Source organism: Fonsecaea monophora (genome assembly GCF_001642475.1).
Source record: "Fonsecaea monophora strain CBS 269.37 chromosome Unknown Scaff76, whole genome shotgun sequence".
In the NCBI taxonomy this organism is placed as follows: domain Eukaryota; kingdom Fungi; phylum Ascomycota; class Eurotiomycetes; order Chaetothyriales; family Herpotrichiellaceae; genus Fonsecaea; species Fonsecaea monophora.
The window spans coordinates 73186-101081 of NW_019174007.1; the positions used below are offsets into that span (position 1 = coordinate 73186).

Sequence of the window (27896 nt, forward strand, 5' to 3'; positions counted from 1 at the left end):
GGAGGTGGAATGAGCAAAAATGGTTCAGCATATATACCTGGATAGGTGTTTAGAGACCGCCACAGATACAAACGTGCAACTTATCATCACTATTGCCATTCACGAGTGTACCCTGAGAATCGACCTTGCTACTTCCCAATTTACCAAATCCAAAAATGATCTCCAAGTCGTTGCCCGAGGTTGAGCACTTTGTGCCTGTCCAGCCCTCGAAGCTTGTCAAAGACTTTGTCAAGTTGCGCACCGTGGATCTGAGTCGCTACGACGATGGTCCCGATGCCCGCAAAGAACTGGCGGAAGAAGTGAGACTTGCAATGACCACGCAAGGGTTTTTTATCCTCGTCAACCACGGTCTCAATGAGGAAGACATCTCACGCCAAGTCGATATTGGCCACACTATCCTGGCAAGGACCTCGGATGAGGAAAAGAACAGGTTGAAAGCGCCTATTGTGGAAGAAGGTTCCTATCATGGCTTCAAGCCTCGCGGGCACTGGATCGCCAAGGGCAACGTCCGTGACAAAGTCGAGAACTTCAACATCTATCGTGACATGACTCTCCGAGAGCAGCCATCTGTGAGTCTGATACAACTGAGTGCGTCTTGGGTCGAATTACCTAACCCGATTTACAGACTATGGAGCCCTACAAGCCTGAGATTCAGTCCTTCATTGAGTACACCCACAAGGAGATTCTTTACAAGCTTCTCCGCCTGTTCGCCATCGCTTTGAAAATCACAGACGAGGAGTTTTTCGTGAAGCTGCATCGCTACGAAGGCCATGACGAGACGTGGCTCCGATACATGGAGTATTATGACGAATATACAGACGAGGAAAAAAAGGTGACGGGCGGCCTCTGGCTCGGTGGTCATCAAGACTTTACAAGCTTGTCCATCCTCTTCAGCCAGCCCATGTCGTCCCTCCAGGTTCGAGATTACGACAATAATTCCGAGTGGACCTATGTGCCGCACGTCCCAGGTGCCGTCATCGTCAATGCCGGTGAGATCTTCAAGTGGTGGACTGGCGACTACTTCAAGGCGGCTATCCACCGAGTTGTTGAGCCTCCTGAGGACCAGCGCGGACACAATCGCTGCAGCGTCTTCTATTTCTGCGTGCCCAACGACGAGGTGGTCATCAACACCCTGCTCAAGGAGAGCCCCGTGCTGAGAGAGGCCGGAGTGCAAATGGCACACGAGCCGCAGAACGCGCCAACCAGCAAGGCATGGAGCAATGGCCGGATCAAGATCACTGGTCGTAATGCGGTCTGGGATGGAAAGAAGGAGGGGGAAAACATGGTGGTGGAAAAGGTGGGCACCGTCGAGACACGATGGTTCCGATAGAGGACCACGGCCCTTCGACGCGGGCCATGTTCTGGATTCGACAGTCTATCCTCTCCTCAGCCCTGGGAAGGACTGTGACTGTGTGGAAACTATGTGACTGGGTATCTTTGATCTGAGATAGTGATTTCAACAACATGTGGTTTTCCCTTGTGTGACGAGTACACTATCCAGTATCTATTTCTTCAGACTGATTGCTTCAACCAGTTGGCTCATATACACCATAAACTGTCAAGTCAAGGTCGTTCCTAGACTGCCGAGGCTGGTCTTGTATCTAACCATAAAGTATCGAGTACTATATTGCCCTTGTAACTTGTTCAAGTCACATGCATATCATGAAGAATGGATGTCACGTGTGTCCCCCATACATTTTCTCTTACCCGCCCCGCTGCGCTGCGCTGCGTTGAAATGAATCGAACTGAACTTCATACTCGATCGAAGGACTTCTGCCAATTCCTCTGGCCAACCTATTCTGCTATATTACCCTCAACGCACCACTGACTGACTACAAGCTGACTGACTACATCTGAACCTCCCTCCTGCTGCTGTTTGCATTCTTTTGTGATGCAGATCGACGCCGGACCAGTGTAACCCGATGGAGGCGGCTACCCCAGAGCCTGCGAAACGCTCAAGGATCAGAGCTTGCAATTATTGCAGGCAGAACAAGGTAAACTCCCCTCTCATCACCGGAGCTCGCCTGCTAATGGATCTCCTTACAGCTAAAGTGCGATGCCACCAGGAATTCCACCAAACCATGTTCCAGGTGTTCCCTTCGCAATATAGAATGCATCATTTCACACGATTTCCGCCGGGTTGGACGACCAAAGTAATTCTTCCCGAGCTTGTTGCTGTCGTTGTTGCGATCCTTCCCCGCTAACTCTGTGGAGGATGTATGAATTGTTGGCGGAAATCGACTCTCTTCGACGAGAGAAGCATTCAGCTCCAAGTCAGCCTAGTCCCCGTGTTTCTTTCCAGCCAGCTTATGAGGGCTTGCAACCAGACACATCACCAATCTTGACCCAGTTTCGTGATGAGGGCTCCGCACAGGAGCTTCAAACCTGGGAAATCGCAGCTGAAGAACCAGATCTGTCGTACAGAAATGCCCAAGACCCTCCCCTGCCTCTTGCGTCGACGACATCTCTACCACGTGTCTTGCAAGATCTATCAGTGTCGGGGGAGGATGTCGACGCTTGCTTCCAGATGTCCGTATCAAGTCTCCAAGCTGTTCTCTTCAGATGGCGTTAACTTCCCGTGACAGTTTCTTACAGCATTACCTTTCCTACGTGCCGATCCTAGAGAATTCATTACGTCCGGATGATTGTTATGTCTACTCTCCCTTGCTCTTCTGGACCATTCTAGCGATTGGTAGTATGCGTTTTGAACGCGATCCCACGTTGATCATTGCAATCGGTCCTATGGTTATGGAGCTGGCCAAAGATGCGGTTTTTTCCTGCAAGGACGTTATCGCCACCATCCAGTCATTCACACTACTCTGTACCTGGCCGATGCCGGTAGAGACTCTGGAACGGGACCCCTCTCCAGCTTTGGCAGGGGCGGCTCTACAACTAGCCATAAACAGTGGTCTTCACGTTTGGGGGATTGGTCAAGACTTCTCTCGCCGGAGACTCAACCCGGGTGGGCAGAATTCCGTGGATTTTCGGGCCAAGCTCTGGGTGAACTGCCTGATCGTCTGCCAGAGGTGAGCCATTCTAGTTCTCCTGCTGCATCGAGACGTGGCTCTAAACCTGTCAAGGGTAAACATTGCCTTTGGCGTATCTCCGCCAGTACTCCCTGACACGTATCAGCGAGAGAAATACAGTGAAAGACTATCTGCGACATTGACCCCCAGCATTGAATTCCAGAGGCGACTGTGTCTTATCCACAGTGAAGGCATCATAACTCTCGAGAAGACTTTGAATTCTAAAGTGTCCGATGCATATACTGTGGCTCTAAAGTCAGAGATTGAAAACATTGTCAGCGACTTGAAGAGTCTACGGACGAGAAGTCCATCTTCTTTTGGTAGGGAACTGGCCCCCTCCCTCCTCAATCATTCCTTGCTGATAGCACTAAGATCAATTTCTCCTGGACGGAGCTGTGCTTCAGATCTCTTGCTTCCACATGCTCCTTCCTCAATCGGCTCTCAGCAGTGAGACGCTGTTTCAACTGTATGACATTGCGGTCGTTTTCGCTGAGCTTGGAGCGGAGCTGGATCAAAAACAAAAGATTGCAGAGCATGCGCCTCCCTTCTTCTCGAGAATCATGTTCCTGGCATGCTGTGTGATATTGAGGATTGCAAGGTCGAGCTTACGCGAAGCCCTGGACCTCAAGAAAGGGCGTGAAGTTTACTTCAAGACTATCATCCTGCACAAAAGACTTTCGATCCGGCATGACGACGCTTACTCGAGAGCCACAGTCATTCTGTCCCAGCTCTGGTCAGGTAAGATGATTGAAGCGCAGACCAGGCGGAGCGCAGGCCAAGTGCGGGTAAAATGCAGGAGTCGCCTAGGCATGAGCTTGCTGTATGATTGCTGGTGGTATTGGCGGCAAGAATTCCAAGGACACCCAGACCCCTACCCAGATGAAGGTCAGTGAAGACACGTCTGTTTTCCTCGAACCAGACCATGCTAACGTGACAAAGAAAATCGGAGCGATGAGTCCGAAGAGAACATGGCACTTCAGGCGACTCCGACCTCTACGGACTTTGGTAACATGGATTTGTGGTGGCCGTCATACGAAATTTTCACAGGCACCAATGCCCAGGATGCGGACTCGAGGTCTGGAGGCCTGGGAAACTTGACTGAGTTGGAGCCCAATCTCGCCCCTGCATATCACAGCTTGCATACTTTGCCATCCCCGTTCGCTGCAGCAGGCAGGTCCGAGCAGTTTCCTCCCTGATACCAATATCCCCGCAATTAGGAGGGCCACCAGGTCTGACGCGTCCGGGATGAGTTCGAGAAGGAGGGAAGATCCCGTTATGACCCTCGCTTACGGTCCAATCATGGGGTTTTCATTGGTGGCCCAATTTTCTTTGGCCGTGGATCAAGAAACTGGGGAAACAGGCTGGGGAAGCGAGGAGAAATTCCGACAGCTGCGATTTTCGGCTTTCGCCTACTCGGACTTTCGGATTTCTATACCAATGATACTCACCTCGATACTCATCAAGATGGTCGAGATCCAGCGGTTTCGGCAGCCTCAGCATGCGAAGGTCGGCCTTGTTCGCGGAGGACTCTGGGGTTCGTTCTGTGGGGGATTCCATGATCGCAACTGTCGTGAGCCTAGGCCTAGGATAATAAATGGACTACTCATTGCCATATTGTTGAGCAGATTCCAACATCCGAATCTCTCTGAGCTACCTCTTGCCGGGAGCCTCTCTACAACCCAACATGTCGACCACACAGACGGAAAAGAATCCCGTCCCCCACGTGGAGATCTTTCATAACGAAGAGATGGGCGCCGAGATTGGAGTCGACAAGACGGCCCAGGATGAGCAGCTCCATATAGAGTCCTTTACGAAGAAAGAGGAACGCAAGCTTGTGCTGAAACAAGATTTGATCATTTTGCCGCTTCTCGCCCTGGCCCTCTTCTTTGGGTACCTGGTAAGCATCGATCCACTCTTGCAGAAAGGAAGTCTGATTGTGATACTTTTATGCAGGATCGCGGAAACATCGGCAATGCGCGAATCCTCGGGATGCAAAAGGACCTCGAGCTCACCGCTCAGCAATACTACAATATTGTCATGATGTTCTGTGAGTATGCTCTCTCCACGAACATTAGCCGGTGGCGCGATGGGTTGAGGTTGCTTGCTAACTTGGGCCATGTTTCTCCAGTCCTGGGGTATATGGTCGTTGAACTGCCAGCAGGCCTGGCTCTGCGTTATTTCCATCCGCGATGGGTGTTTGGGATCGCCGTCATTATCTTTGGAGTGTCTGCTGCCTCTGCCGCTGAAGCCAAGCACTACGCCACCTTGATGGGTCTGCGCGTGGTCATTGGTCTTGCGGAAGCGTTTGTCAACAACGCCTATATTTTTATTTCACTCTGGTACAAGCACTCTGAACTTGCATTGCGGACAGGTGAGCACAGTTGAGACCACGAAAAGGCCACGCTGCGGCAAATGCTGACACGTGGCAGCATTGATCTATTCACTCACGCCAGTTGCTGGAGCATTCAGTGGTGTCATTTCCTACGGTGTAGGTAAGAACTTGGAGGGCTCTTCGGGCATCAGGGCGTGGCAATGGCTATTCATCATCGAGGGAGTGATCACAGTGGGCATGGGGTTCGTGATCATGTCTTTACTCCCTGGCCTACCTGAAACTGTCTCCCACAAGGGTCATTTTCCCGGGTTCCGTGACCACAGACAGCGCCAGCTGATCCTGGCAAGGTTGAAATCTTGTAAGTTGACGCAGAGAATTGCGTCCCCTGACCACCTGCTAATGTTGTACATTTAGCTCAGAACAGTGCGGGCGCCAAGTTTCGCTCACGACAAGTCATCATCGCGCTCAAAGACCCCAAGATCTATCTCGGGGCAGCCATGATTGGATGCCAGGGTGTCGGCATCGGTGCCTTTGGCGTCTTTCTTCCAACCTTTATCAATGAATTCGGATTTGGACCCTTGGAGACGCAGCTGTATTCGATGATTCCATACGCATTTGGACTGGTTGGACTCCTCAACTGCTCCTGGTTGGCCGACCGACTGGGGCGCAAGGCCATGGTGCTCCTGGCGTGCCTTTCAACCACCATCACAGGCTTCATCATCTTGCTGTCGACGACGAACAAGGTGGCCCTGGTTGCCGGGGCTTGCTTCGTGACGACGGGAGCGTACCCCGGTCTGGCCATTGGTGTGGCGTGGTATCTGCCCTGCCACGGCGGCTACACCAAACGTGCGACGAGTGTCTGGATGAGCCAGATCTTCGTGCAGAGCTACAGCATCATCTCGACGCAGACGTACCGTGACCCCCCGCGCTTTATCCTCGGACATGGCGTGTCGCTTGGCCTGTACGGCGTCGCAGTCGTGTGCGTATTGATTCTCTACCAGATCTGCAAGCGAGCCAACGCGGCAAAGACACGACGGGCCGAGGAATACGAGGCGCGAGGGATCGAGGATCCGCTGGCATGCAAGGACATTGAAGAGCTGTGCGACTATCATCCAAAGTACATGTACGCGTTGTAGTGCTTTGGCGGTGTTTGCGAGGGAGAAGGACAAAAGGGCTGTCTGTCAGCAGCACCTGGGTGGTTGGTTGTGTGGTAGACAAGTCACTCCGGTCGACTTGAGCTGACCTGACTTGAGCCCAGCGGGAAAGATTGTCAAAATGTGCTGCAAGTTGAGTGCCACACACCCAGTCTTCTAGTAGTGGACAATGCAAGAAGAGATATACATTCCGTCTCAAAACATCCGAGTCCATTTTCCCTCTCTACTTCTTTGTACTCAGATACTTCAGATACCCAGCTACCCGACCACCCAATTACCCGACTGACTGACTGACTGGCTGACCTCACCCACGGAAAGCTTTGCCGAAGTCATAATGCGAATGTGTGCTCAAGGACCCCAAGTACAATGGGTAATTATCTATCCCGGAGGAGCGAGACGGAACCGCTTAAAAGGGCAATCCGGGAGGATGCTGCGAAGTGCAGATCCGGAATCTCTGATTTGGGAAGTGCCGTGCCGGTCGGTGTAGAGGCACTAAGTAACTAAGCGATCGGGTTGGGATTGCGTACCCCATGTGTCTACGGCGGCGTTACAAGTAGAAGACACAACTACAGGGTAGGTCGGTGGTAGGTCGGTAGTAGGCAGGTAGATAGGGAGGGTGGTACGCACCAAGTACTCGTAGGTTGTGTGCCCATAGTTCTATAGTTCCATGGTGGCGGCGGCATATTGTTGCTCCGCTCTGATTTGCTCTCATTACCGTGCCCCCCTCAGTTTTGGCCGTCTGGGAGACAAGGCGAGGAAAAGGTTAAAGGTACGAGGTACGTTCATGACGGATTGGTGACTGGACGCCTGGATTGTAGGCTCTGGACTCCGGACGCGAGGGTCGAGGGTCGAAGTCGAGGAGATCGCCGGCCCCTGTGTAGGTGCGTGGCAGCTTGGTATGTGTGCAAGGCTGTCTGGCATGGTATAGCCAGGTACAAATATACATGCAATAACTAGTACGTTGGCTCGCTACTCGATCTGACCTGGCCTGACCTATCCTGTCCTGTCCTGTCCAGAACACAACACAGAGCCCCAGATATCCAAGGGTGGTTGGTTGAACTTGCAAGAGCTGTCACTCTGAGTTGGACGAGGGCGCCGGATACATTCATTCATTCACTCACTCGTGTACTGATGTTTCATATGGATTAGGGCACAACAGTACCACACACACACACAAAAGATGAGGACTCGGCAGAAACAAAAAAGAAATCTCTTGATATCTCTCTGTTTCGACCCCTTTCCTTGCCTTTGCCCTTCCCCTTCCCCCTGTCCTTACTCCTCCCTACCTCCCTCCCTCTCTCTCCCCCTCCCCTTCTTTCAAAGACAAAAACTTTGCCACCCAACCCCTCCGCTATGGGGGTGGATGGTAAGTGAAACCCGCCTTGTGGCAGATTTTTTCCTTTTCATTTCGGGAGTTATTGAACTCCCCGCCTTTTTCCGGTGGCAGGGTTCCCTGATAACTTTTCCCTTTTTCCGAACCCGACGACCGGAGGATCGAATCGTGGAGGAGGAGGACCGGAGGATCGCCTACTTTGAACCCAATATTCCCAGCGCTAGTTTGTTGACTTCTGCAAGTCTCTTTCTCTCTCTGTTTTGTGGGGTTTGTTGACTCGAATAAAGTCTCTTTCCAAAGTAGGGGTCTTTGCGATTGTGAAAGACTTTTTCGGGACTTCCATTTATATGTGATTCTTTTTTCTGGGTTCAAATAGTGGAGAGCTTTACCTGCTGGGGGAAATGACGCCAAGGTTGGTGGGTGTGCCAGAGGGTGTGGTATAAAAAGAAGGGAAGGGCGAGAGGGAGGAGAGGAGGTGTTGTGACACTCACCACACTTACTGAGGATGTACTCCCTTCTCTGTGCATTACTCACATTACTCAACATGTCGACAACCATCAATCGCTATCGTCTTTCCTTGCACCTCGTGGTTGTCCAAGCCATGTCTTTTGCCAGGATACGAGGTACATTACTGCTCCATTCTGGAGATTCGAAGGGTAAGGGAGGCGTGGTGTAACCAGCGGGCATGAAGAAACTCAGTACAGCACCTACCTCCTAAACAGTCGCCTCCTACAATCGCGTAGCAAATCACCAAGGCACATTCTGTCCGTACCAAATACATAACTACATAGTCGTAGGTTGGAAGGTTGGTAGGTAGTCAGGCAGTCACATCATACATACATACCATTGTGTGGTGCGGGAGATCGGCGCCCAAGACTCGGTGCTCGGTCAATCCCCGGCCGGCCGACGGGCCGCTCTTCTCCAACATGGGGTCAACAGCCAAACAAGTGGGATGCGGAGAAAGCGTGATCCAACTTCATATACCACGTACATACTCGGTATGAAGTACGAAGTAGGTAGATCAGTAGGTAAGGGCATAGATAGAACCTTACCATATCTAACTGGCGAGCCTGGTCGGAAGATATCGTCCACGTGAATGGAAGACAGACGCCCGGGGATGGGGGACAAGTGGACGTACCTCAAGTCACTCGGTACCTCTCCCGATACCTCAACACTAAAAGATGATCCTACAACGAAGTATCCGCTGTTGAGCTGGCCACTCACGCTGCTAGTTCTATTTGAGACCATAACACTTCCACTTCATGGCCCACCGAAGCGCCAGGGCCCATGGATGATCTGCGCTAACCCCAGCATGCATAGGCTATCGCATCGCCTCCAAACCCGGGCTCGCCCCGTTCAATTCTGCCGGATGCCGTTTTGATACTCCCGTCTGCCACACAGCATCGCGTGAGAGTCGGAGAGTCGACGTCGGCTGCGGCTTGCCAACATTGTCCCGTCCCTCTCCTCATTTAGGCGAGTCTGATGAAAAGCGGTGCGATGGCAAACGTGGATATAAGTGAGGCCCAGCACCCCACGTCTCCATCGTCAACACAACCTGCAAGTAGAGACTTGACTCTTTGTGAAATCGCAACCCCCAGAAAAACCGAGAAATGCCTCTGTACGGACGTCATATGGTATGGGCGTAAGTGCAATTTCTTTCCACTTCGCATTCTGACAAATTTGTTAATTGATATGGCCTCAGTGTGTGCCTTGTTGCTGGATTAGGCATCATGTTCGAGGGTTATGACCAGGGCGTCATGTCCGGGGTTAACATAAGTCCCTCGTACATTGTATGTGTTTCTGAGACCCTCTCATACAAAGAAACCGCTGACCATTTTGCAGGATCTGGTCAAAATCGGCGATGGCGCAACCGGGAATATCACAAGACCGACAAAGCAAGGTGGTCTTGTCTCCATCTACTATCTCGGTACCCTCCTGGGAGCACTGATGTAAGCTCTGCCCGCTTACTCCCATCACGACTGATCCAGGGGTTGAGCTTTGTTGAACAGGGGCGGGGCGTTGTCCGATAAGGTAGGACGACGCAAAGCCATATTCTTCGGCTGTCTTTGGGGCATCTTTGGTCAATCGATGCAGAGCGCAGCTCAGAATGCTCCCTGGATGCTCTGCGCCAGATTGATCGGAGGCGTTGGAACTGGCTGCATCAGCGCAGTCATTCCAGTCTGGGGCTCGGAACTTGTCGCTCACGAAGTGCGAGGCATGGTGATGGCCTTCGAAATGTTCATCAACTTTGCCGGAATCTCGACCTCCTGTAAGAAACCTCCATCTCTTGTTATTTGCTCTGCTGATTGTCATAGACTGGCTCGAGTATGGGCTGAGCTTCGTAAACCATGGAAACACCGACGTTCGGTGGCGATGTAAGCCTTACGAATTTTGTCCGCAAGTGGCTCGACTGACTTTTCCCCTCAGTTCCTCTTGCTTTCGTCACCATGTGAGCATTTTTGAGTCACTCTACACAATGGTCGTTGACATGTAGCAGTTTTCTGATCGCCTTGATGCTCATCATACCCTTCATGCCAGAAAGTCCACGGTCAGTCGGCTAGATCTATTCTTTCAAACCCAACAGTGCTGATCTGAGTCGACAGCTGGGACATTGCCAATGGGAAGCAAGAACGTGGCAGAAAGACCCTGGCAGTCTTCCGCGCTCAAGGAGATATTAACCAAGCAGAGGTCGAAGCTGAATTCAACGAGATTGTCGCCGCCGTCGGTCAGTTCACACCTCCCATGGAGATAGAAGTGTTGCTGACAATCATCGCTGCGTCTAGAACTGGAGGCCGAATACCCGGCTCGGAGCTATTTCCACTTAGTCACTGGAATCAAGAGTGGCGATCTTCATCTCGGACGGAGAGCATTTTTGGCCGCGTGGCTGCAAATTATGCAGGCGTGGTACGTGGATCGGTGCGGCTAGCTGTCTTGCAAGTTCTGACTGGATCATCTTCTATAGGACCGGTGTCACAAGTGTGGTCGTATATGCTCCCACACTTTTCCGCATTGCTGGCTTCAGTGCACACAAAGTGAGGTGCACTGGCAATCCCTACAGATACCCTGCTGACAACTTGGTTTAGGCAAACCTCCTGACTGGCTGCGCAAACCTAGTCACCATGGTGTGCTGCGCATTTGCTTTTGTGACAATCGATCGTTACGGCCGTCGCAAGGTCCTCATGGCTGGTGGGTTTGGACAAAGTCTGTCGTTCTTCATCCTCGGTGCTCTGTCCAAGGTCGGAGAGGACAAACACAGCCAGTCCATCGGCGCCGCCGCTGGCTCATTTGTCTTCATTTACAACGCCATATTTGCGGTAATATCAGTTCGCCTTTCTGTTCATGACTCCCGCTCATAATTCCCATGCAGGCAACGTGGCTCAGTGTGCCGTGGGTGTACCCGTCAGAGATCTTTCCCCTTGCTATCCGAGCTAAGGGAAATGCATTCGGTATCATTGGTATGTTGAATTCGTCCGGTCACAAAATGGATTCTAACAGACGTTCTCTCAGGTTGGAGCCTGGGTTGTGGCTCTGTCTCTCTCGCAGCACCTGTCATGTTTAAAGCGTTAGGCCCACAGGGTTTCTATATCCATGCCGTCTTCAATCTGCTAGCTGTCGTCATAGTATTCTGTTTCTACCCAGAGACCAGTTGCCGGACATTGGAAGAGGTATGTGGCTTTTTGAACAGCATCGATCATGCCAGACCGTCATCTGACTCGCATACCCAGATCGATCTCCTGTTTGCCAGTAAGACACCATTCGTCTGGGAAACCGAAAAGAAGTTCCAAGAGCTTAAGCTCCAACATTCGGCTCTCGTTCGTGGAGGACAAGACGTCAAGATCGTCGCCGAACACCTTGAAGCAGGAGGACTTGATGGGAAGAAATACTGAGCGTGGAGGTGTATGGCCGACCTGTGAAACTGTTGAGATATTGGGGTTCGTGTCTGTCGAGTTGTGTAGGCTCAAGGGCTTCTCTAGGTGCCAATAGATTCGGTAGGTATGCCGGGGATGTACCTCGTGCCAAAACCGCCAAGAGGTGGCAGGGGAAGCTCGGGGCGAGAACCGATGCCGCAGGTGGCAGGTTCAACAGTCAAGCCAGTAAATGCGGCCCGTCATCAACGAGTGGCTTGAACGCCGTAAACGCCATAATAATATCCAACCTGCAACACCATCTCACGGATTCAAATTAATGGCGCCATGGTGATAGGGGCATGATACATACATCAAGGACTTGTCATCTGTTTCTGCCACTCTTGCCTCACCCTTCCTCCAAACATTCTCCTGCCTGTGCATCGTTTCAGTGATTACTGTCGCAGAGCAACTCGACCAGCCTTCCCAGTACGACTGCGCCCGGTTATCACAGCAACAAGTCACCGCTGTCCGACCCCAAGAAGCCTGGTCGTTCTGTGGCTGTGTGATCCTAGTCTGCCATTTCGTGCACCATGTTCTTCTGAAAGCATGGCGACTTGCCTAACATAATTGTCCCTCAAACCTCACCTTGCCTTCTCTTGACTTCACCGGCCTGGAGCGGACAGCTCGGAACGTGCCCTCGTTTTTGACCAATTGCCGCCTTGTTCGTCTTTCTCAAAAGAACCCCAGTCACCACCGTCGACAAAATGACCATGGAGAAGATTGTGAAAGGCGCCACAAAAATAAAGGTCAGGATGTCGCGCAGACCGCGCGAAATCGACTGGAACAGAGCTGACGGGGTGCTAGTTGGCCGCGCCCAAATCCAAGTATATCGAGCCGATACTATCTGCCACAAATGGCGGAGAATCAGGTGTCGCCGAAGTCTTCCGTACTCTACAACTCCGACTAAGAGACTCGACATGGACGATTGTATTCAAGGCGTTAATTGTGGTTCATCTTATGATAAGAGAAGGTCAGCCCGAGGTCACTTTGAGGTACATATCCGAATCACCTAAGAGATTGGCAATCAGCAGCTTCACCGAAGGTATGCAGAACGCAGCAAGATGTCATTAGGAAGCTTTGCGCAAAGTCTAATAGGGAAACAGTCCAAACTCAAGGTCTCAATATTCGAAGATATTCGGAATACTTGTTGGAAAGAGTACGAGCTTTTCGAGATACGAAGACGGACTTTGTCAAGTCAGGAGCGGGAAAGATGCGCAGATTGACCGTTGAGAAAGGGTTATTGAGACAGACTGAGGTTGTGCAGGATCAAATAGAGGCTTTGATTCGATGCGACGTAAGTTGGAATGACCGTTTCTGACTCCAAACTCGACTCACCCTTGCAGTTACTAGGAACTCATGACCCGGAGAATGAGATATCATTGACGGCCTTTCGTCTTCTGACCTTGGACTTGCTCGAGCTGTTCAAGGTGATGAACGAGGGCACCATCAATGTTCTAGGTGAGTAAGGCGATCGGATGGAGACCGTCATAGCTAACTCAGACGCAGAACACTACTTCGAAATGTCTCGTCCTGACGCGGAACGGGCATTGCAAATATACAAGACATTCGGAAGGCAGACCGAACTGGTGGTGCAGTATCTCGGTGTCGCCAGACAGTATGAGACGTCCACGCGCTTGGAGGTCCCGAGACTAAAGCACGCACCAACAACTCTGACCAGTGCCCTGGAAGAATATCTCAACGATGCGGACTTTGAACTGAATCGAAGACAATATCTGGCGCAGCAAGAAGCGAAAAGGACGGGTAAGCCAGCTTCGGCCGCGCCGTCAGCCAATCCATTCGACAAACCAGCAACGAAACAGGCAGCACCGGCCTCAGTTGCAGCCAGACCACAGCCGGCTCAATCGGTGCCCAAGGGACCTGCGCCTGATCTGATTGACTTTTTTGAATCCATCGAGCAGAATCAGCAGACGATGGGTCAGACCAACACGAACGCACAGCCTCAATTCCAGCAGGGAGTGCCACAAGTTCACGGATACCAGCAAGCGCCTATGCCTCAACAGACGGGCTACAATCCTTTCCTACAGCCGCAGCCAACTTTTCAACCTCAGGCTCTACCGCCACCCCAAGCTCAACCCCAGCCTCTGCAGACAGATTTCACAGGGGCGGGGTTCGGTGGATATGGACCTCAACCGCAGCAGCAGGTACAATCAGCAGGCGCTTACCAATTTTCCTCGCAGCTATCGCCGATTCCTCAGAATGGCGTCGCAAACTTCCAGTCTCAAGTCTTTCCACCAGCTCAGCCTGCATCGCTACAACCACAGACGACATCCACCAATCCGTTTCGACAGTCCACGATGCACACTGGAGGTGTGCAAATTTCCCCTGTTAGTCCTGCTGTTCCTGTCCGGTCGTCGACCAATCCATTTGCTAAGCACAACACTGGAGCGATTTCCAACAACGACCATGGGGCAGGGATGGTCCATGACCAAGCGGGCTTCTCTCCTGTCTCTCCCGAGCAATCTTTCCCCTCCAACCCATCTTTCCTCTCGTCACCTCCGGCGCTGCAACCTCAAAGAACAGGCACAAACCCTTTCGCGAAGAACCGACCAACAACATCAGGAGGTCCAGTGACAACCAACGTGACGGGAAGCACCAACCCCTTCCGGCAGAGTGCGTTTGTCAATCAACAGACAGGTCAGGGGTGGCAGCATAGCAACCAAGGTACGCTACTGGGATTTGACGTGAACAATGTAGACACAGTGCCGGTCTTCCCACGGCCAGGACAGAATTGAGGAAGCTATAGCACTCGTAATCGTAATGTGGGGTGCAGTTGGATGAAGGGAATGAAGTGTACTTGTACTTAAGGGCCTACAACCATGCAGAACTGGATTGTTTGTTTTTTTTTTGCGGCGGGGGGAATGGGAGGTTGTGATAAATAATGTAAGGCGCGCAAGGCCACGAGGGACTCGAGTTGCCACCGTCATTTGACTTTGAAATTCCATCGTGATCGTCCAACCTCCAATTTCCGCCACCCTCGTTCAATGTTGAATCTCTATTTATCACCATGTGCCAGAGACGACACGACTGAACAAACACGAATCGCCATTTGTGACTGCATCTTCTGGCTGCCGTTGACCATGAATCTGTGGACCATGTTCCCCTTCAGCCACTTCAGAAGTCACCCTACGGCTTGATGCCGTGTCCTCGGCCTGACTGGATCGCCTGTTCGACACCCGCTCTCCTCTCACAAATCAGAAACGACCGCCGCCGTAAGTCGCGCCTGCTTCTCGAGATCCAATAGAGCTTCCTCCAGATGCTAGTGCTTCTCCTCTCAATTGCTGCTGACCGACTTTGAAAGATGGAGGACGGCAATGTAGATCACATTCCGACCCTCTCCATCATCCCCTACGACAACAACCGGGAGATCGTGCTGTAAGTGACACACATCAGGGAGAATTGGAAACACATACAACAAGGGCAATACTGAACTGATGAGACTAGCCGCCACGCAGACACCATTGTCTACCGCGACCCGAGAACGAACCAACTTGTCCCATTTCATAGAAACCAAGATGTAGAGCGACGCTCCTCGGACTGTCCAACCTGTGGCCGACCCTGGCACAGACCACCAGGATCGTCGAGCACCCAAGAACCCGGTCCAAGTACAATGGAAGACCAACCCAGCTTTATCACAGAGGGCTACTTTGAGATGCTTGCTCGAAGCCTTCCTGGCTCCAACGAACCATCTGCACCGCCCTCTCCGAGACGTCGAATCGTCCAACCAGTCCGCTCTCGACTTCACCCTTCGTCAGCCACCGTGTCTCCGCCTCCAAATGCAGAGTTCATCGCCAGTGCGCCAATCCCTGCCAGTCAGTCCCATGGAATCTCCGAGACAGCTTTTTCGCCCAACTACTTTGAGAAGTTCTTTATCGAAGAAAGAGAGCTCGGGAGAGGTGGGCGAGGGGTCGTACTCTTGGTCAAACACGTCCTCGACGGCGTTACCCTCGGCCATTTCGCGTGCAAACGCGTACCCATTGGAGATGACCACGCGTGGTTAGAGAAGGTCCTTGTCGAGGTCCAGCTTTTGCAGACTTTGTCACACCAAAATCTCGTCTCTTACCGCCACGTATGGTTGGAAGATTTCCAAACCAGCACTTTTGGCCCAAGTGTGCCTTGCGCGTTCATTCTACAGCAATACTGTAACGGCGGAGACATGCAAAACTACGTCCTGGGCTCCGCGCAAGCATCCACGACGACGCAAGAACTAAAGGAACGAATTCGTCGCAAGTCGAGGGGAGAATCCGAGCTTCCGCGGCGGGCGAATGAACCCAAAAAGTTGCCTTTTGACGAAATTTACAACTTTTTCAAAGACATTACCTCGGGATTGAGACATCTCCATCACAACGGCTTCATCCATCGGGACCTGAAACCGAGCAACTGCCTCTTGCATACCGTCGGTGGCGAAACCAGAGTCCTGGTCAGTGACTTTGGCGAAGTTCAATACGAGTATGCAACGCGAAAATCAACTGGTGCTACTGGGACGATATCTTACTGCGCGCCCGAGGTGCTTCGACGCATCTCTCCAGGTGGGCCTTTTGAGAATTTTACTTCCAAGTCGGACATCTTCTCATTAGGCATGATTTTACACTTCCTCTGCTTTGCAAATCTCCCCTACAACTCGGCAAATGTCCTTCATGAAGAGCGCGAAGACATTGAAGAATTGAGAGCAGAAATTACCAACTGGGGAGGATTTGACGATCAGCGCAAATTGCGTCCCGAGTTGCCGCGTGCGCTTTACTCGTTTCTCAAACGACTCCTGTCCCTGAGCCCGGATGAGCGGCCCAGCGCAGACGATGTTCTCCAGGTCGTCTCGTCAGGTAGACTCGACGACATCCCCGTGGTACGGAGGCGGAGCTCGATGGAGCCGGAGGAACTGACGCCGGCCCGCCGGATCCAGAAGCTGGATACACCGCAGAAGGGAAACTCGCCACAAGGCAGACACGGTCATGACATGAGTCCCAGACCGAAGCGATCCTTTTTCCGGTCGGCGAGATCTGTATCTCAGGAGCCGAATGGATCCGAAGCAATACTCAGCGACCACGGGTACACGAGCGGTAGCGAAGCAGACCGCGAACAACGCGCACATAAAGCCTCCACGTCGACGCGACGCGAGTCGACGAACCTGAGGCTCAACAGCACCATGATCCTGCGGGCCAAACGTGCCTCGTCGTCTCTCCCTTCGTCCCCATTACAAAAGTCTCCCGCCCACTCGCCGACCCGGCAACAGCTCCTTCTTGAACCTGCACAAGAGGTTGACCGGCCACCTCTATCTCTATTTCTCGATCGGGTCTACAACTTCCTCAACGTACCCATCACCTCTCCTTCAACCCGTGTCGTCATACTCGGTGTAAAACTATTCAGCACTCTTCAGCCTTGCCTATCGCAAGGCATGAATGCGATAGTGGTCTATCCCATCATCGCAACGGCATTACTAGAGTTCTCATTGACGCGTTTGCGGCTATGGAAAGCTTTGGTAGCTATGCTGGCGCATTTCATCGTGCTTTCTTTAGCGTGGAGAACGGACAAGTTATGTCAGAACCCCAATGGTGGGTGGATGCAATGGGACGGACATGATGGTGAATGAGCCCTTTGCAACTGTACATTCCAAGGGCACGAAAAGCATAATTTGATCAAGTTAGGGCGGGCTGGATTGCTTCGGCGGAGGAATATGCAGTATTTTTCCTCCCACAATAAAAGTGTCGTGAATCCAGCTTTGTTTATATTCTGTTCCATTCTACGTCGAGACCATCACGCACGGGAATATTTGATTCGCTGAGCACCGAGGCTTGAAGGAGCACAACCGACAGTGCTCCAAGACAAGAGAAGATGAAACAGAGCATCAGCCTCCAATCCTGCTCTGCGGATAGGGAAACAAAGATAATATACTGGACTAGACCAGAACCAGAGCCAGAACCAGAGCCAGAACCGGAACCAGAGCCAGAACCAGAACCAGAAGCGGGCGATAGGGGTAGAGACCGGTAGAGAGGGTACTGCATACCTTGATATCTAAGATGTGTGTACGTCCTCGATACCCATGTATAGACTGTGGTATACATACCTAGGTCGGGTGGTTGATTCTCGATAATTACCTCGTTCAGCCTGATGTGTGCAAGGCTTGGCAGGAATAGGGGCTCATCAGGGGAGCGCTGCTGTGGGTGGGTGGGTGAGTGGGTGAGTGGGTGGTGGGGCAGAGAACATTCCCTACCCGTGATGTACGAGGTATGGAGCTGGGAGAAGAAGAAGAAGAAGAAGAAGAAGAAGAAGCCACACAGAGAGAGCGAGAGAGAGACAGAGAGAGAGATAGCTTTAGAGGGAGGGCATAAAGGGGAAGAAGGAAGGGATATATCAAGTTCAGAAATCATGCTTTCAATGTCCAAGATGCCCCAACAAATGACATTTATATATTATCACATCAACACATGCCCCCCTCAAATGGCGATCCGACCGTCCACATAAAACCCCAGATAGGTACACTCCCAGCACACCATATTAGGCTATATCTCTCTGGCTCACTAAGAAAAACTACATGTATGGGTATAGATAGATAGATGGTACTGTAAGCCCAGAATGTAGTCTTCCGGGGTAACGGGTACAAAAACTCTCGCTGGGCCACCTCCGATTTTTATCCTGTCCTCTTGTGCCATATCCAAACACAAACCCCTTCACAAAACATAACACATACATCTGACCTGGCCTGATCACACGTCTAAAAAACCCATTCCCTGAATTACTCCCCTCACCCTTGCTGATTCATATGGCTGGGCAAGTTCCAATCCGCATAGTCGGCGTGCACAAACGCGCGATCAACCGCCGGCACGCTCTCCAGCACGTACTGCAGACTCTCGCTCAGGTCGTGGCTGTCTCTCAAACTCATATTCTCATCCAGCACAATGTCGACCTCCACATTGAGCTTGTCGCCCGTGTGGTATGCTTGCAACCCTTGGATGTATCGGATGGGCTTGGCAAAGCGCATGGCGAGATAGAGCAGGACATTGCGTTGATCGGCCGTGGCCGACACACCACAGAGATTTCGCACATGCTCGACACTCGTTCGTGTCCAGTTGAATATGACGTAGAAGGACAAAAACAGACCACCCAAGGCATCAAGCCACCAGACCTGAAAGTAAAAGCCCACAAGTGGAAAAACGATGGAGAAGATGTTGAAGACGACGTCCGTGGCTGCATCTTGAGCGAGCGCTTGCACAGAACTGTTCTTCACCAATCGACACCAAAACCAGCAGAAACCCTTGATGGCGACCGTGCTCAGCATAATGACAATAGCAGGGATACCCAGCTCCACGACTCTGTGATCCCCTGAGAGCAACCGATTGAAACACTCCAGGGCCACCTGGAAGAAGGAAGTGATCATGATGACGCTGAAAACAAGGACGCCGACGGGCTCTAATCGACGCCGACCAATGGGATAAGCGTACTGATCTTGTCGCGAGATGAGTTTCGTGGTGGTCCAGACAATGGCGGTGGACAGAAAATCCAGGGCGGCGTCAACAAGAGATGCGAGCACCGAGAGCGACGACGTCAAAACAATCACCACGATTTTCCCTGCCAGCAGGATGATGTTGGCGATCAGGTTGATGTAGATTGCCACTGTCACGATCCGCTCATTTGAGTCCACGCCCTCGTCCATATCATCGAAGCTGATTTCCGGGAGACCCGCCTCGGCGTTCGCCTCCGCGTCGTCGAGCAACAGGGGTGTCTCTTCGCTGGGAAGCTTGTACAAGTTTTTCGGGGTCCGTTTCAACTTGGTCTCGATGGGTGAGCTGGTGGCATTCACCGCTGTCACAGGAGTCATGTTTCCAGTAGGCGGTTCTTCGCAGATGGTATTCATGGTGCCATTCGACCGCGGATGGCTATACTCTTGAATGAGATGGTGGGGGAGCGACGAATCCAGCAACTTGTCAATGTAAAGGTACTGGGTGACCAAGAAGTTGTTCCGCTCGTAGTATTTGCGGATGGGTTTCTTCATCTTCTTCAACTCCTCCTCCGTCTTGAAATACTGGTGCCAGTGGTACCTGGGGTTGCTCTGCCCGATCAGTCGCATGCTGCGCACCTGCGGCGTCATGAGGATCTCGGGCCCCATGCTCATTCTTCGCGGGTCTGTCTCCGAGGGCGTGCTGGGCCGCCACCTGGCCGTGGTAGCCATGGCATCGAAGCTTTCAGAAGGTCCGCGCTCCTCGTCCTCATCCGACCTGTGGCTCGCAACCGAGTCCCTTCGAGTCCCCTGTCGGCGCTGGAGGGTGAGCAGAGAGGTAGTTGACCGATTCTGGATCAGACTGGGCAGGCGTTGTCCGCGCGTAGACATGGCACTGTGATCTTCATTGAGTGGAATGAAGTTGGACAAGGCCCCGATCTGGTAGTGAGGTCGGCGGGGGCTCGGGACCTCCATGGCGGCAGAGGGCGGTGGTCTTGGGAGGGAGAAGGGATAAAGAGAGGGCTGGCAAATGCCAACAAGCTCATCCAAATGGGTCTAGATGAGCCATGATTGCCAAGTATATACGCGTGTAATGTTAGACTGCACCGAGTAGGCTGGGGAAGAAGATGCTGGATGATGGGAAATGGAGCTGAGATTCCAGTAATGATGATTGCCGAAGTCGGCCCAGCCAGCAGTGCCATAATAATTAATAGTGCCATTATTGCCATTGCCAATGCCATTGACAATGCTAGCCAAGCTCATCAAAGAGCTGCTACTCTCCAATACAAAGTCATCATGGTATCCACATGTGCTCGTCTTCCTGCCCAGGTCGTCCAAGTATCAAGCATCCATCCTCACTAGCAATGACTGCCCAGCCGAGCCAGCCAGTATGCTCCAAGTTTCTCATCATAGTAGTTCGTGGCATCTTGGCCTCATCAGAATTACGGATTAGATTTATCAAACAGATATTCTAGTCTCATCCACATAGCTGTAACCGCCTCGCTTGCACCCCAAAACAACCTGAATTATCCATCCACAGTCAATTGAATACCATCGGGAATCGTTACCCATTGTGACTCCTGACTGGTGCAAATTTCTTTCATCATAAATCTTTCGACAGCGGAGTCTCATGAACGCCGTCTATATCGACAACATGCTGATACGTCCTCATATATACTGGAATTCCACCTTCACATTTATAGGCAAACAAGATAGACTCCACTCAAAAATGCCGAAGCAATTGTTGCCAGCATCATTGTAGAAAGGCCCGCAACTCCGTTCGTGGTGCTTGCACGTGCAGTGCTGCCTGTTCTCGATGCTGTATTCGACTGTGTCGAACTATCCGACTGGGTTGACGAGGAGCTATCCGAAGAAGATGTTGCATCTGGCGCACTTGTGCCGACGGGGGTAGTGACAGGGCGAGCATCCGGGGTACTCGCTGCGAGTTTAGAGCATGCGCTGGGATTGGGCTTCTGCTGGCCGATCGGAGATCCAATATTTGCAATAACGGCTTGAGAATCCCGAACCACGATGCTGACGCTCCCATCATTGCCAATTTTGATTCTTTCCGTGGTGTCATTTACCCTGGTAGGTACACCATCACCGCTGTTCTCGTAGCTGATGCCGTTCCAGGTTGTACCATGTTTCGCATCTGCTCCATTGTTGGTGAGGTACGCTAGGTACAGCTCCTCTCCCGCAAACTTCTCTGGCAGGGACAAGTCCCAAGTAAGACTGGGTTTATTTGCCTCCGAGACATTGGCAGGATTCGAATTGATCAAGACGATCGAGGCCAAGGTACCGGCTTGATAGACCGAGTAGGCTGCGATGCGGCCGCCGTACGAAGCGGGAGGATTCTGAATGATATACCCTCCAATTTGAGCCTGACAAGTTGGTCCAATGGTTTGGGCAAATGCAGCGAACGCATAATAGTTTGGTCGCACAAATGGTTGACTACCATAGTACGGGATTGGCTGCCACGCACTAGCGTTGCTATTGTCGGTCATATGCATCTGCACCGACGAGATATTGAGGGTAGCTGCATAGAGGAAGAAATTGAGGGACCACAGCGCAGCTCCAAAGACGTCTGTAATGTCATTTAAACCGATCGGACCAACAACGCCCATCTCTCGCAAAGCATATGGATAACCCGTGGCTTGCGCTTGCTGGATTTGTGTCACCCACGCAGCGAATTGGTCATTGGTCGTGGAAAGGGTCATAAAATCGTAGGCTGTCAGTGGATAAGTTGATACCCCAATGTAATAGTAGTAATCATGCTGATTCCAGCTGGCAATATATGGATGTGACGATCCATTGGCCTTGACAGTGATGCCAAACTCGTCCAAGTCCTGGACCTGGAAAGATGTTCCAATGGTTGATGCCGTGGCTCCTGGCTCAAAGAAATTGCTGGGAAGGCTGTTCGGTCGAAGAACTTGTTCCCAGATAGCATCTGCACGGTCCAACCATTCTTGTGTGTAGACCTGGCCGCCCCAGGAACCTGTGCGGAAACCATTTTCCAGGTACAGATCAGGCTCATTTCCGATCTCAAATGACACTAGGTTGACGTCGACCAACCGATTGACGGCTTGTGTGGCCATAGTGGTGATTTGCTCAATGTAGTCGGATTCCGAGTAGGCCAGGTTCAATCCAAAGGTGACGGGTGTATTACTAGGGAAGCGATTGATCACCTCAAAGAACTTTGGCCCAATAATCATCGAATCGCTTGCGTATGCTCCCGGCGCAACGGAGTCCGGGTTAGGCTTCCAAGCATAGTCGTCTTGGGAGGCATCATAGATGAAATAATCTTGGGTATTGCCTCCAATGCGCAGATGCGGTGGCGTGCCCGTATAGTTTGCCAAGTTCTCCAACAAGTTCTTGGTGAGCTGGTTCTCGTCGCTGCCTCCAGTGAAGGAGAAGAGATTAGAGGATTCGATACCGAAGCCGGCAAACGAGGGGCTGATGATTCCGGAGGCGCCCGACGTGGGTTGGGCGGTAATAGCAAGAGAGACTGTATTCTGAGCTGCAGTGAGTGTGAGGAAGAGCGCGCCAAAGACTGGCAGGAAACGAGAGGACATGGCGCAGCGAGTGTTACAAAAATATACAAAAGCGCAGTCACCACCGACCTCGTCTTTCAGCCTCTCAAGGACGCCAACGAACGACAACAAACAACCTTCGGGAGACAACGAGCAGGTCTATGCAAAGCAGAAGCAGCAAAATGTAGAGGAACAGAAAAGCTCGATCAAAAATATGGTCATTGATGGTCGATCAGAGTGAGCAGCTGGGCCGCCAATACGGATGGAGAGATCGCGGACTGAGCTGCGGGCTGCGATGACAGCAGTGGCAGCCAGCTTAGCCATGGCGGTTTGGGTTGTGGGGTAATGGCATTCAATGGGCATTCCCAGTTTCTACCTCCCGCCAACGGACGAAGAAAAAGGACGCGCAAACGATGGTGTTAGTGGACGGGCCTCAACGGGAATCTCGGGCTGCCAACCTTGAGAATCGAGGTGGTTGGGGTTGTTTGATCATTGCGATTTCGTCATGAGCACCCAAAAAGGACTGGGCCCGTTGCAGCGGACTCTCTTCCCCTGGTTTTATTAGTTCGATTTCTCCTAGCGGAGGATAACAGATCAGCTTGATCCAACCACAATGCTTGCCTTACAGCGCTATTCTTCAATTCCCCACGAGCCTACAGCCAGCGTACCATCTCTCTATCCACCGCTCCATCCGATGATGCCGTCAAGGTCCACGAAGAGGAGACTGGGTGGGTGATGAGGGATTCAGTGACAATGCAGGGGAAAAGGGGGAGAGAGAAAGAGAGAGGAGACATAAGCAACAAAAGAGATCAGGGTAACAAAGATATGGGTTCTTGAGTTCTCATCTTCTCCCTGCCTAGGTAGTCACGGTAGTCTACAAATACTAGGTATCAACAAAGATGATTCACCATTAATAATTGATTTAAGGGTAACCTCCTTAGGCATACCTCGTGTTGACATCCCTACCCTCACCGATCTAGCGACCGCCTCATGGCTATTTTGTGACTACCTAAACTCTGAGAGGGCATTTACTGTGTGTCAGAATGTGCCATTTTTTCCCTTTCCAGTGGCTCGCTGGTGGCTGAGTACCCAACGCACACAGTCATCCTATTCTATTGTGTGCACACCGGTCATGCACGTCGCTATTTCTGAATCACAAACGCGGGGTGAAGGTCTCGCAGCTTTTGCCAGCTCACACAGCTCCAGGTCATAAGACAAACATGCTCGGCTCCTCCCTCCCTGCTCACAGCACGCCGGCTCGTTCCTGGCGGCTACTTTCGGATGCAAAGTCCGCTCTATCCAATTATCGAAAGCAAAGCTCCAAAGCTACAAGCTCCTTTGTGGGCGTCCACGCAACCTACTCCCTGTTCGCCCATGCAGGTAAGATGTGCTGGTGACTCGTAAGACCGCAGACCCTACGCTGGCAAACTCCTTGAGGATGATGAGTATTCAGAAATTACCGCAATTGCGGCTTGATTGGGTGTCTTGGAATGTTCCTGTCGAGTTCCCTTCAGCTCCTTTCGGCTCCGGCATGGGTACATTTGCAGATTAGCGTACAATATGGCGACTACACCACCTGGACTTCACAGGGAGGAACTCGGAACAGGAGGGGGTCAAAGAAATAATTATCTATTAGATAGACTCGCAAATGCTAGCTGGTAAGGAGACGGTCCATCGCTGTGTGACCCAGTCGGTCCCTTTCCCAGAACTCATCATCATGGGGCTCATTAATGTCCACTCAAGTAACGTACAAATGCCTGCCAATGGACCCTTTTGGGCCACTTTAGCAAGGCGAGGCGAGAGCCTGTCTTCCCTCCGCAAACGAATGTGTCAAAGTTGGGGTATCCACTATTGGTACAAGTATATCAGACTGGGTGTGGTGTGTTGGTACATGTTCTTGTGTAATAGGAAATAGTCACCCGAGTTGTTTCTGCCTGACGGATAGATCAGGAAGGGTAGACAACACGGGTGAAGAATTTGAGGCTGAAATCATCGGGCGCAAGTTGTGGGGAAAACAAAGTGGTGTGTAATCAAGGTATTAGGGGTTCGGCGGTGGTGGGTGGTTGAAAGGACCTGAAAACATCCTCGTATCTGCAGCACGACAGGGCTGCGGGTTTCTCTGGTGGAGCAGTTCTTGCGAGGACTGGAAGCGCGGGCAGAACGTGGGCGTGTGGTTGCCTGGCTGATGCAAGAGTGTTGTGCTTGTGACCGGTGGAGTTGCCAGCGCATCGACTCATGCACGTCCTCTTTCGTTGTATGCGCGAGTGAGTCCCATGGTGCCAAGAGCTTCTTCCCACATGGGAGGGATGCTGTTGTTGAACCTCCTCAAAAGGTGGAGAACGCCAATTGGAATGCATGAATTAGGTTGAGGTACTGCATGTCATGTGGCTACCTGACATGTGGACGCAGGCAGAACGACTCGAGGTTCTCAGGCATCGACATAGGCAGCGACATTCTGTTCCAAGAGCCTGTCCTGAATGAAGTCGAACAAACTGAAATGGTGCTGATGAAGAGCATTTGTTTCATGCAGCATGCTTTTTGGGGATTGCTGGTAGAGGACGGTTTGGGGGAGGACCCGGGCAAGGAGGATATTTAGATCCGGCAGGCATTGTGATGGTTGGGATGATTGAGCGTCGACTTGGTTTTGTCGAAAAATGCTTTGTTCCAAGGTATTCGGTAGTGATGAGAAGCTCTCTGGAGTGCTTGTTGGCCTGGTGATCAGGTTTGTTGATGCTTGGGGCGAGGAGCAGATGATAGTGTTTTGTTTGAGAAGGACGCCGTTTGGAAGAGGGAGGATACGAGTCAGTTATTTATTTTTCTGATCCCTGGCAGCCTCACCCCCCGGGAGCACCGAGAATTGTTCCAGAAATGGTGACGCTGACCCAGAGTCATCCATGCAACTTTTTGGCGACTACTTGGCTGTGTGACGGTCTGCCTCTGAGGTGGAGCCCGCTTGAGGCTTGCCGGTGTGGTGGCATGTTTTCGTTTGCAAGCTTTTGACACGCAAGATTTCGAGACTCCTCAGGAGACGCCTTTCCCCCTTGCTGCCCCTGGCATCCACTGTCCAGAAGTGGGCTAGGGGTATATTGACTCCTCCAGTTTTCTTGACTAGGCCCAGGCGCTAAGTCACTCAGGCGCGCACACTGACAAAGACAAGGACCCAGCTGACCGGAACAGCCTGGGGTTTCTCGGGCGCGCCTCGCAAGGGGAGGGGGAGATTGTTGTCGCTGTCTCCGCTTGTGTCTGCCCGGAAATCACCAAGCAAATTGTGAGACCCATCCGTCTCCCTTGCCCACGCAGGGAATTCGGCATGATGATGAGGACGTTGCTCCCCAGGATATTTCAAGGTCCGTTTGTCTAATAACAATTATTTCCCAGTTCCACTTTTGCCTTGCTTCAGAGATAGCGGTGTACAACTCGAGGCCCAAACTTTCGGGAGAGTGAATGCAACCGGCATTGACGAGCCGTCGCTATGTCCCCAAATGGGAAGGGGATGGTGTTGCTCTGAGCATCTCGTACTGGTTTTCCAACGATGTGGGTGTCCTTCTGTGCCGAGTTGCCCTTTAGCCCGAGTACGAGTCCTGTTGGGTAGCCATACGTAGGTACCTGGGATATTTTCCCCTCCCAGTATCCGGTTTCACCTTGTGGCCGGCATCGTGCTCATTGGCGGTAACCCGCAACGTGGCCTTCAACGTATGCCATGATGGTGTGTATGTCCACTCCGGCAGTGCCACAAATGGTTTTTTCCGTACCTCCATCAAGAAATCCGGAATCGCGCTCCCCAAAAAGCATGCAAGGAGTGTGGTCAGCGGTCGACCCCGTGATCCGTACAAACCTTGGAAAGTCGTGCTATTCCTGTGATCTACGAGTGCTATGCCCGCTTTGTGCCTGTCAGATGGGATGCAATTGGTGCCTTCAGCCCTGCCTCAGCCGACGCACGTTCGTTGAAGGATGCTGAAGGGCGGACTTTGTCGGATAGGGAGGCTCATCCTCATAGCCTGATTCGTCAGCAAAGCCATGGCTCCATGGCTTCTGCAAGGAATACACATCACTGCCCTCTTCCGGTAACTTCCATTTCCACGCTCAGCTTGCAGCCGTTTGTACAGGTTCTTTCTAAAGCGATCGAAGATGGCCTTTTTGGGGTTCGCTCGGATCAGACCTGTCACGCGGAAAGACCTGTTTCAAATCGTGGCCAAGCGCGCGCTTGGATTGGATGTAACAAGGTCAACGATTCTCCAAAAGTGACATATTCTATCCATAATTAGTGGATTGGGTACCCTGCATGGATACCTGGGGCAGTTCGTGCAGCGAGCACTGAGCAGTGAGAGCCGACCACGACTACTTTTCCTATCGAACGCGAATCCCCTCTGCATGCGCCATCTACTGTGTCGATTATGCAGTCATAGGACTCCTCTTAGTGCGCTTCTCTTCAACAGTCTGTTTCAAAGGTGGGATGGGTGATGTGATGATGTTCAGATCTTCAACGAGCCTCGAGCTCTAAACAGAGGGGACTGCGTATCGCTGGAGGGGTTTTGGACCGTGGGTGATGATGGTGGCGGTGGTGGTCAGCGGGTTCCTGAAGATCCTTCTCTTTTACCCCTGGATCAGCAGGCGACAAGACATTCATTCAGTTTGCCACCCCCCAAGTTTCGACAAAACACCTGCAGCTGAGAATGGAAAAAGTTTGTATGGGATAGTGTGTTTCATGTTAACCCCTGAGTGTGGCAATCGGGGTACAAGGTTTTTGTTGTGCACAAACTGTGCGTTGAAAATCGTTCTTGTGTGGTGCCACTGGTTCTTTGTGCCACAATCGATTCCGTCATGATGGGCATTCAAGTCACCAGAGTCTTGTAGAGAAGGTAGGGATAGGATCGAAAGCATGGCGTTAACGGATCGGTCACCGTAACCGTAGTTTCCTGGCCGGCCAACACAGCTCCTGGTGCAGTTGACAATTCTTGGGTCGCAGTTTGGCACATGACCTGGCGCCGATTCTTGTTGGCCTGCCTCTCCGTCAAATGGGATTAGAAATGTTTTCCTCCAGCTTCAGCTGGCACCACTTACTGTTTCGAGACTTTGCGCAGACTTGGAGGACGCCCTCTGGAAATATCCGTGGGCGTATTGCTGGCGCATGCACGCAGTCAGAAGCGTGGGGAAGCTATCCAC

At 51.9% G+C, this 27896-nt stretch overlaps 8 protein-coding genes across 8 annotated transcripts; 6 read left to right on the plus strand and 2 right to left on the minus strand.

Moving 5' to 3' along the window:
- Positions 1-155: 155 nt before the first annotated feature.
- Positions 156-1330, plus strand: AYO21_08604 (hypothetical protein; the record flags this gene model as incomplete). The annotated part of the gene is made up of 2 exons (XM_022658547.1): positions 156-569; positions 626-1330. 2 exons carry the CDS (start codon positions 156-158, stop codon positions 1328-1330), a joined length of 1119 nt encoding a protein of 372 aa, XP_022509138.1.
- Positions 1331-2215: 885 nt separating this feature from the next.
- AYO21_08605 (hypothetical protein) lies at positions 2216-4222 on the plus strand (the record flags this gene model as incomplete). Its single annotated transcript, XM_022658548.1, has 6 exons — positions 2216-2529; positions 2586-3026; positions 3081-3346; positions 3399-3764; positions 3834-3911; positions 3966-4222. 6 exons carry the CDS (start codon positions 2216-2218, stop codon positions 4220-4222), a joined length of 1722 nt encoding a protein of 573 aa, XP_022509139.1.
- Positions 4223-4710: 488 nt separating this feature from the next.
- AYO21_08606 (hypothetical protein) lies at positions 4711-6494 on the plus strand (the record flags this gene model as incomplete). The annotated part of the gene is made up of 5 exons (XM_022658549.1): positions 4711-4923; positions 4980-5073; positions 5155-5397; positions 5456-5716; positions 5773-6494. 5 exons carry the CDS (start codon positions 4711-4713, stop codon positions 6492-6494), a joined length of 1533 nt encoding a protein of 510 aa, XP_022509140.1.
- Positions 6495-9575: 3081 nt separating this feature from the next.
- On the plus strand, positions 9576-11732 carry AYO21_08607 (hypothetical protein; the record flags this gene model as incomplete). The annotated part of the gene is made up of 13 exons (XM_022658550.1): positions 9576-9635; positions 9688-9794; positions 9855-10114; positions 10161-10220; positions 10273-10294; positions 10343-10393; positions 10449-10570; positions 10629-10749; positions 10808-10877; positions 10929-11159; positions 11213-11300; positions 11389-11510; positions 11571-11732. The coding sequence occupies 13 exons, from the start codon at positions 9576-9578 to the stop codon at positions 11730-11732; spliced, it is 1476 nt and encodes a 491-aa protein (XP_022509141.1).
- A 725-nt stretch (positions 11733-12457) lies between these two features.
- AYO21_08608 (hypothetical protein) lies at positions 12458-14506 on the plus strand (the record flags this gene model as incomplete). The annotated part of the gene is made up of 5 exons (XM_022658551.1): positions 12458-12499; positions 12558-12795; positions 12857-13047; positions 13097-13211; positions 13260-14506. 5 exons carry the CDS (start codon positions 12458-12460, stop codon positions 14504-14506), a joined length of 1833 nt encoding a protein of 610 aa, XP_022509142.1.
- Positions 14507-15072: 566 nt separating this feature from the next.
- AYO21_08609 (hypothetical protein) lies at positions 15073-17358 on the plus strand (the record flags this gene model as incomplete). Its single annotated transcript, XM_022658552.1, has 2 exons — positions 15073-15146; positions 15216-17358. 2 exons carry the CDS (start codon positions 15073-15075, stop codon positions 17356-17358), a joined length of 2217 nt encoding a protein of 738 aa, XP_022509143.1.
- A 1152-nt stretch (positions 17359-18510) lies between these two features.
- Positions 18511-20178, minus strand: AYO21_08610 (hypothetical protein; the record flags this gene model as incomplete). Its single annotated transcript, XM_022658553.1, has 1 exon — positions 18511-20178. One exon carries the CDS (start codon positions 20176-20178, stop codon positions 18511-18513), a length of 1668 nt encoding a protein of 555 aa, XP_022509144.1.
- Positions 20179-20900: 722 nt separating this feature from the next.
- Positions 20901-22775, minus strand: AYO21_08611 (hypothetical protein; the record flags this gene model as incomplete). Its single annotated transcript, XM_022658554.1, has 1 exon — positions 20901-22775. One exon carries the CDS (start codon positions 22773-22775, stop codon positions 20901-20903), a length of 1875 nt encoding a protein of 624 aa, XP_022509145.1.
- Between the last annotated feature and the right edge of the window lie 5121 nt (positions 22776-27896).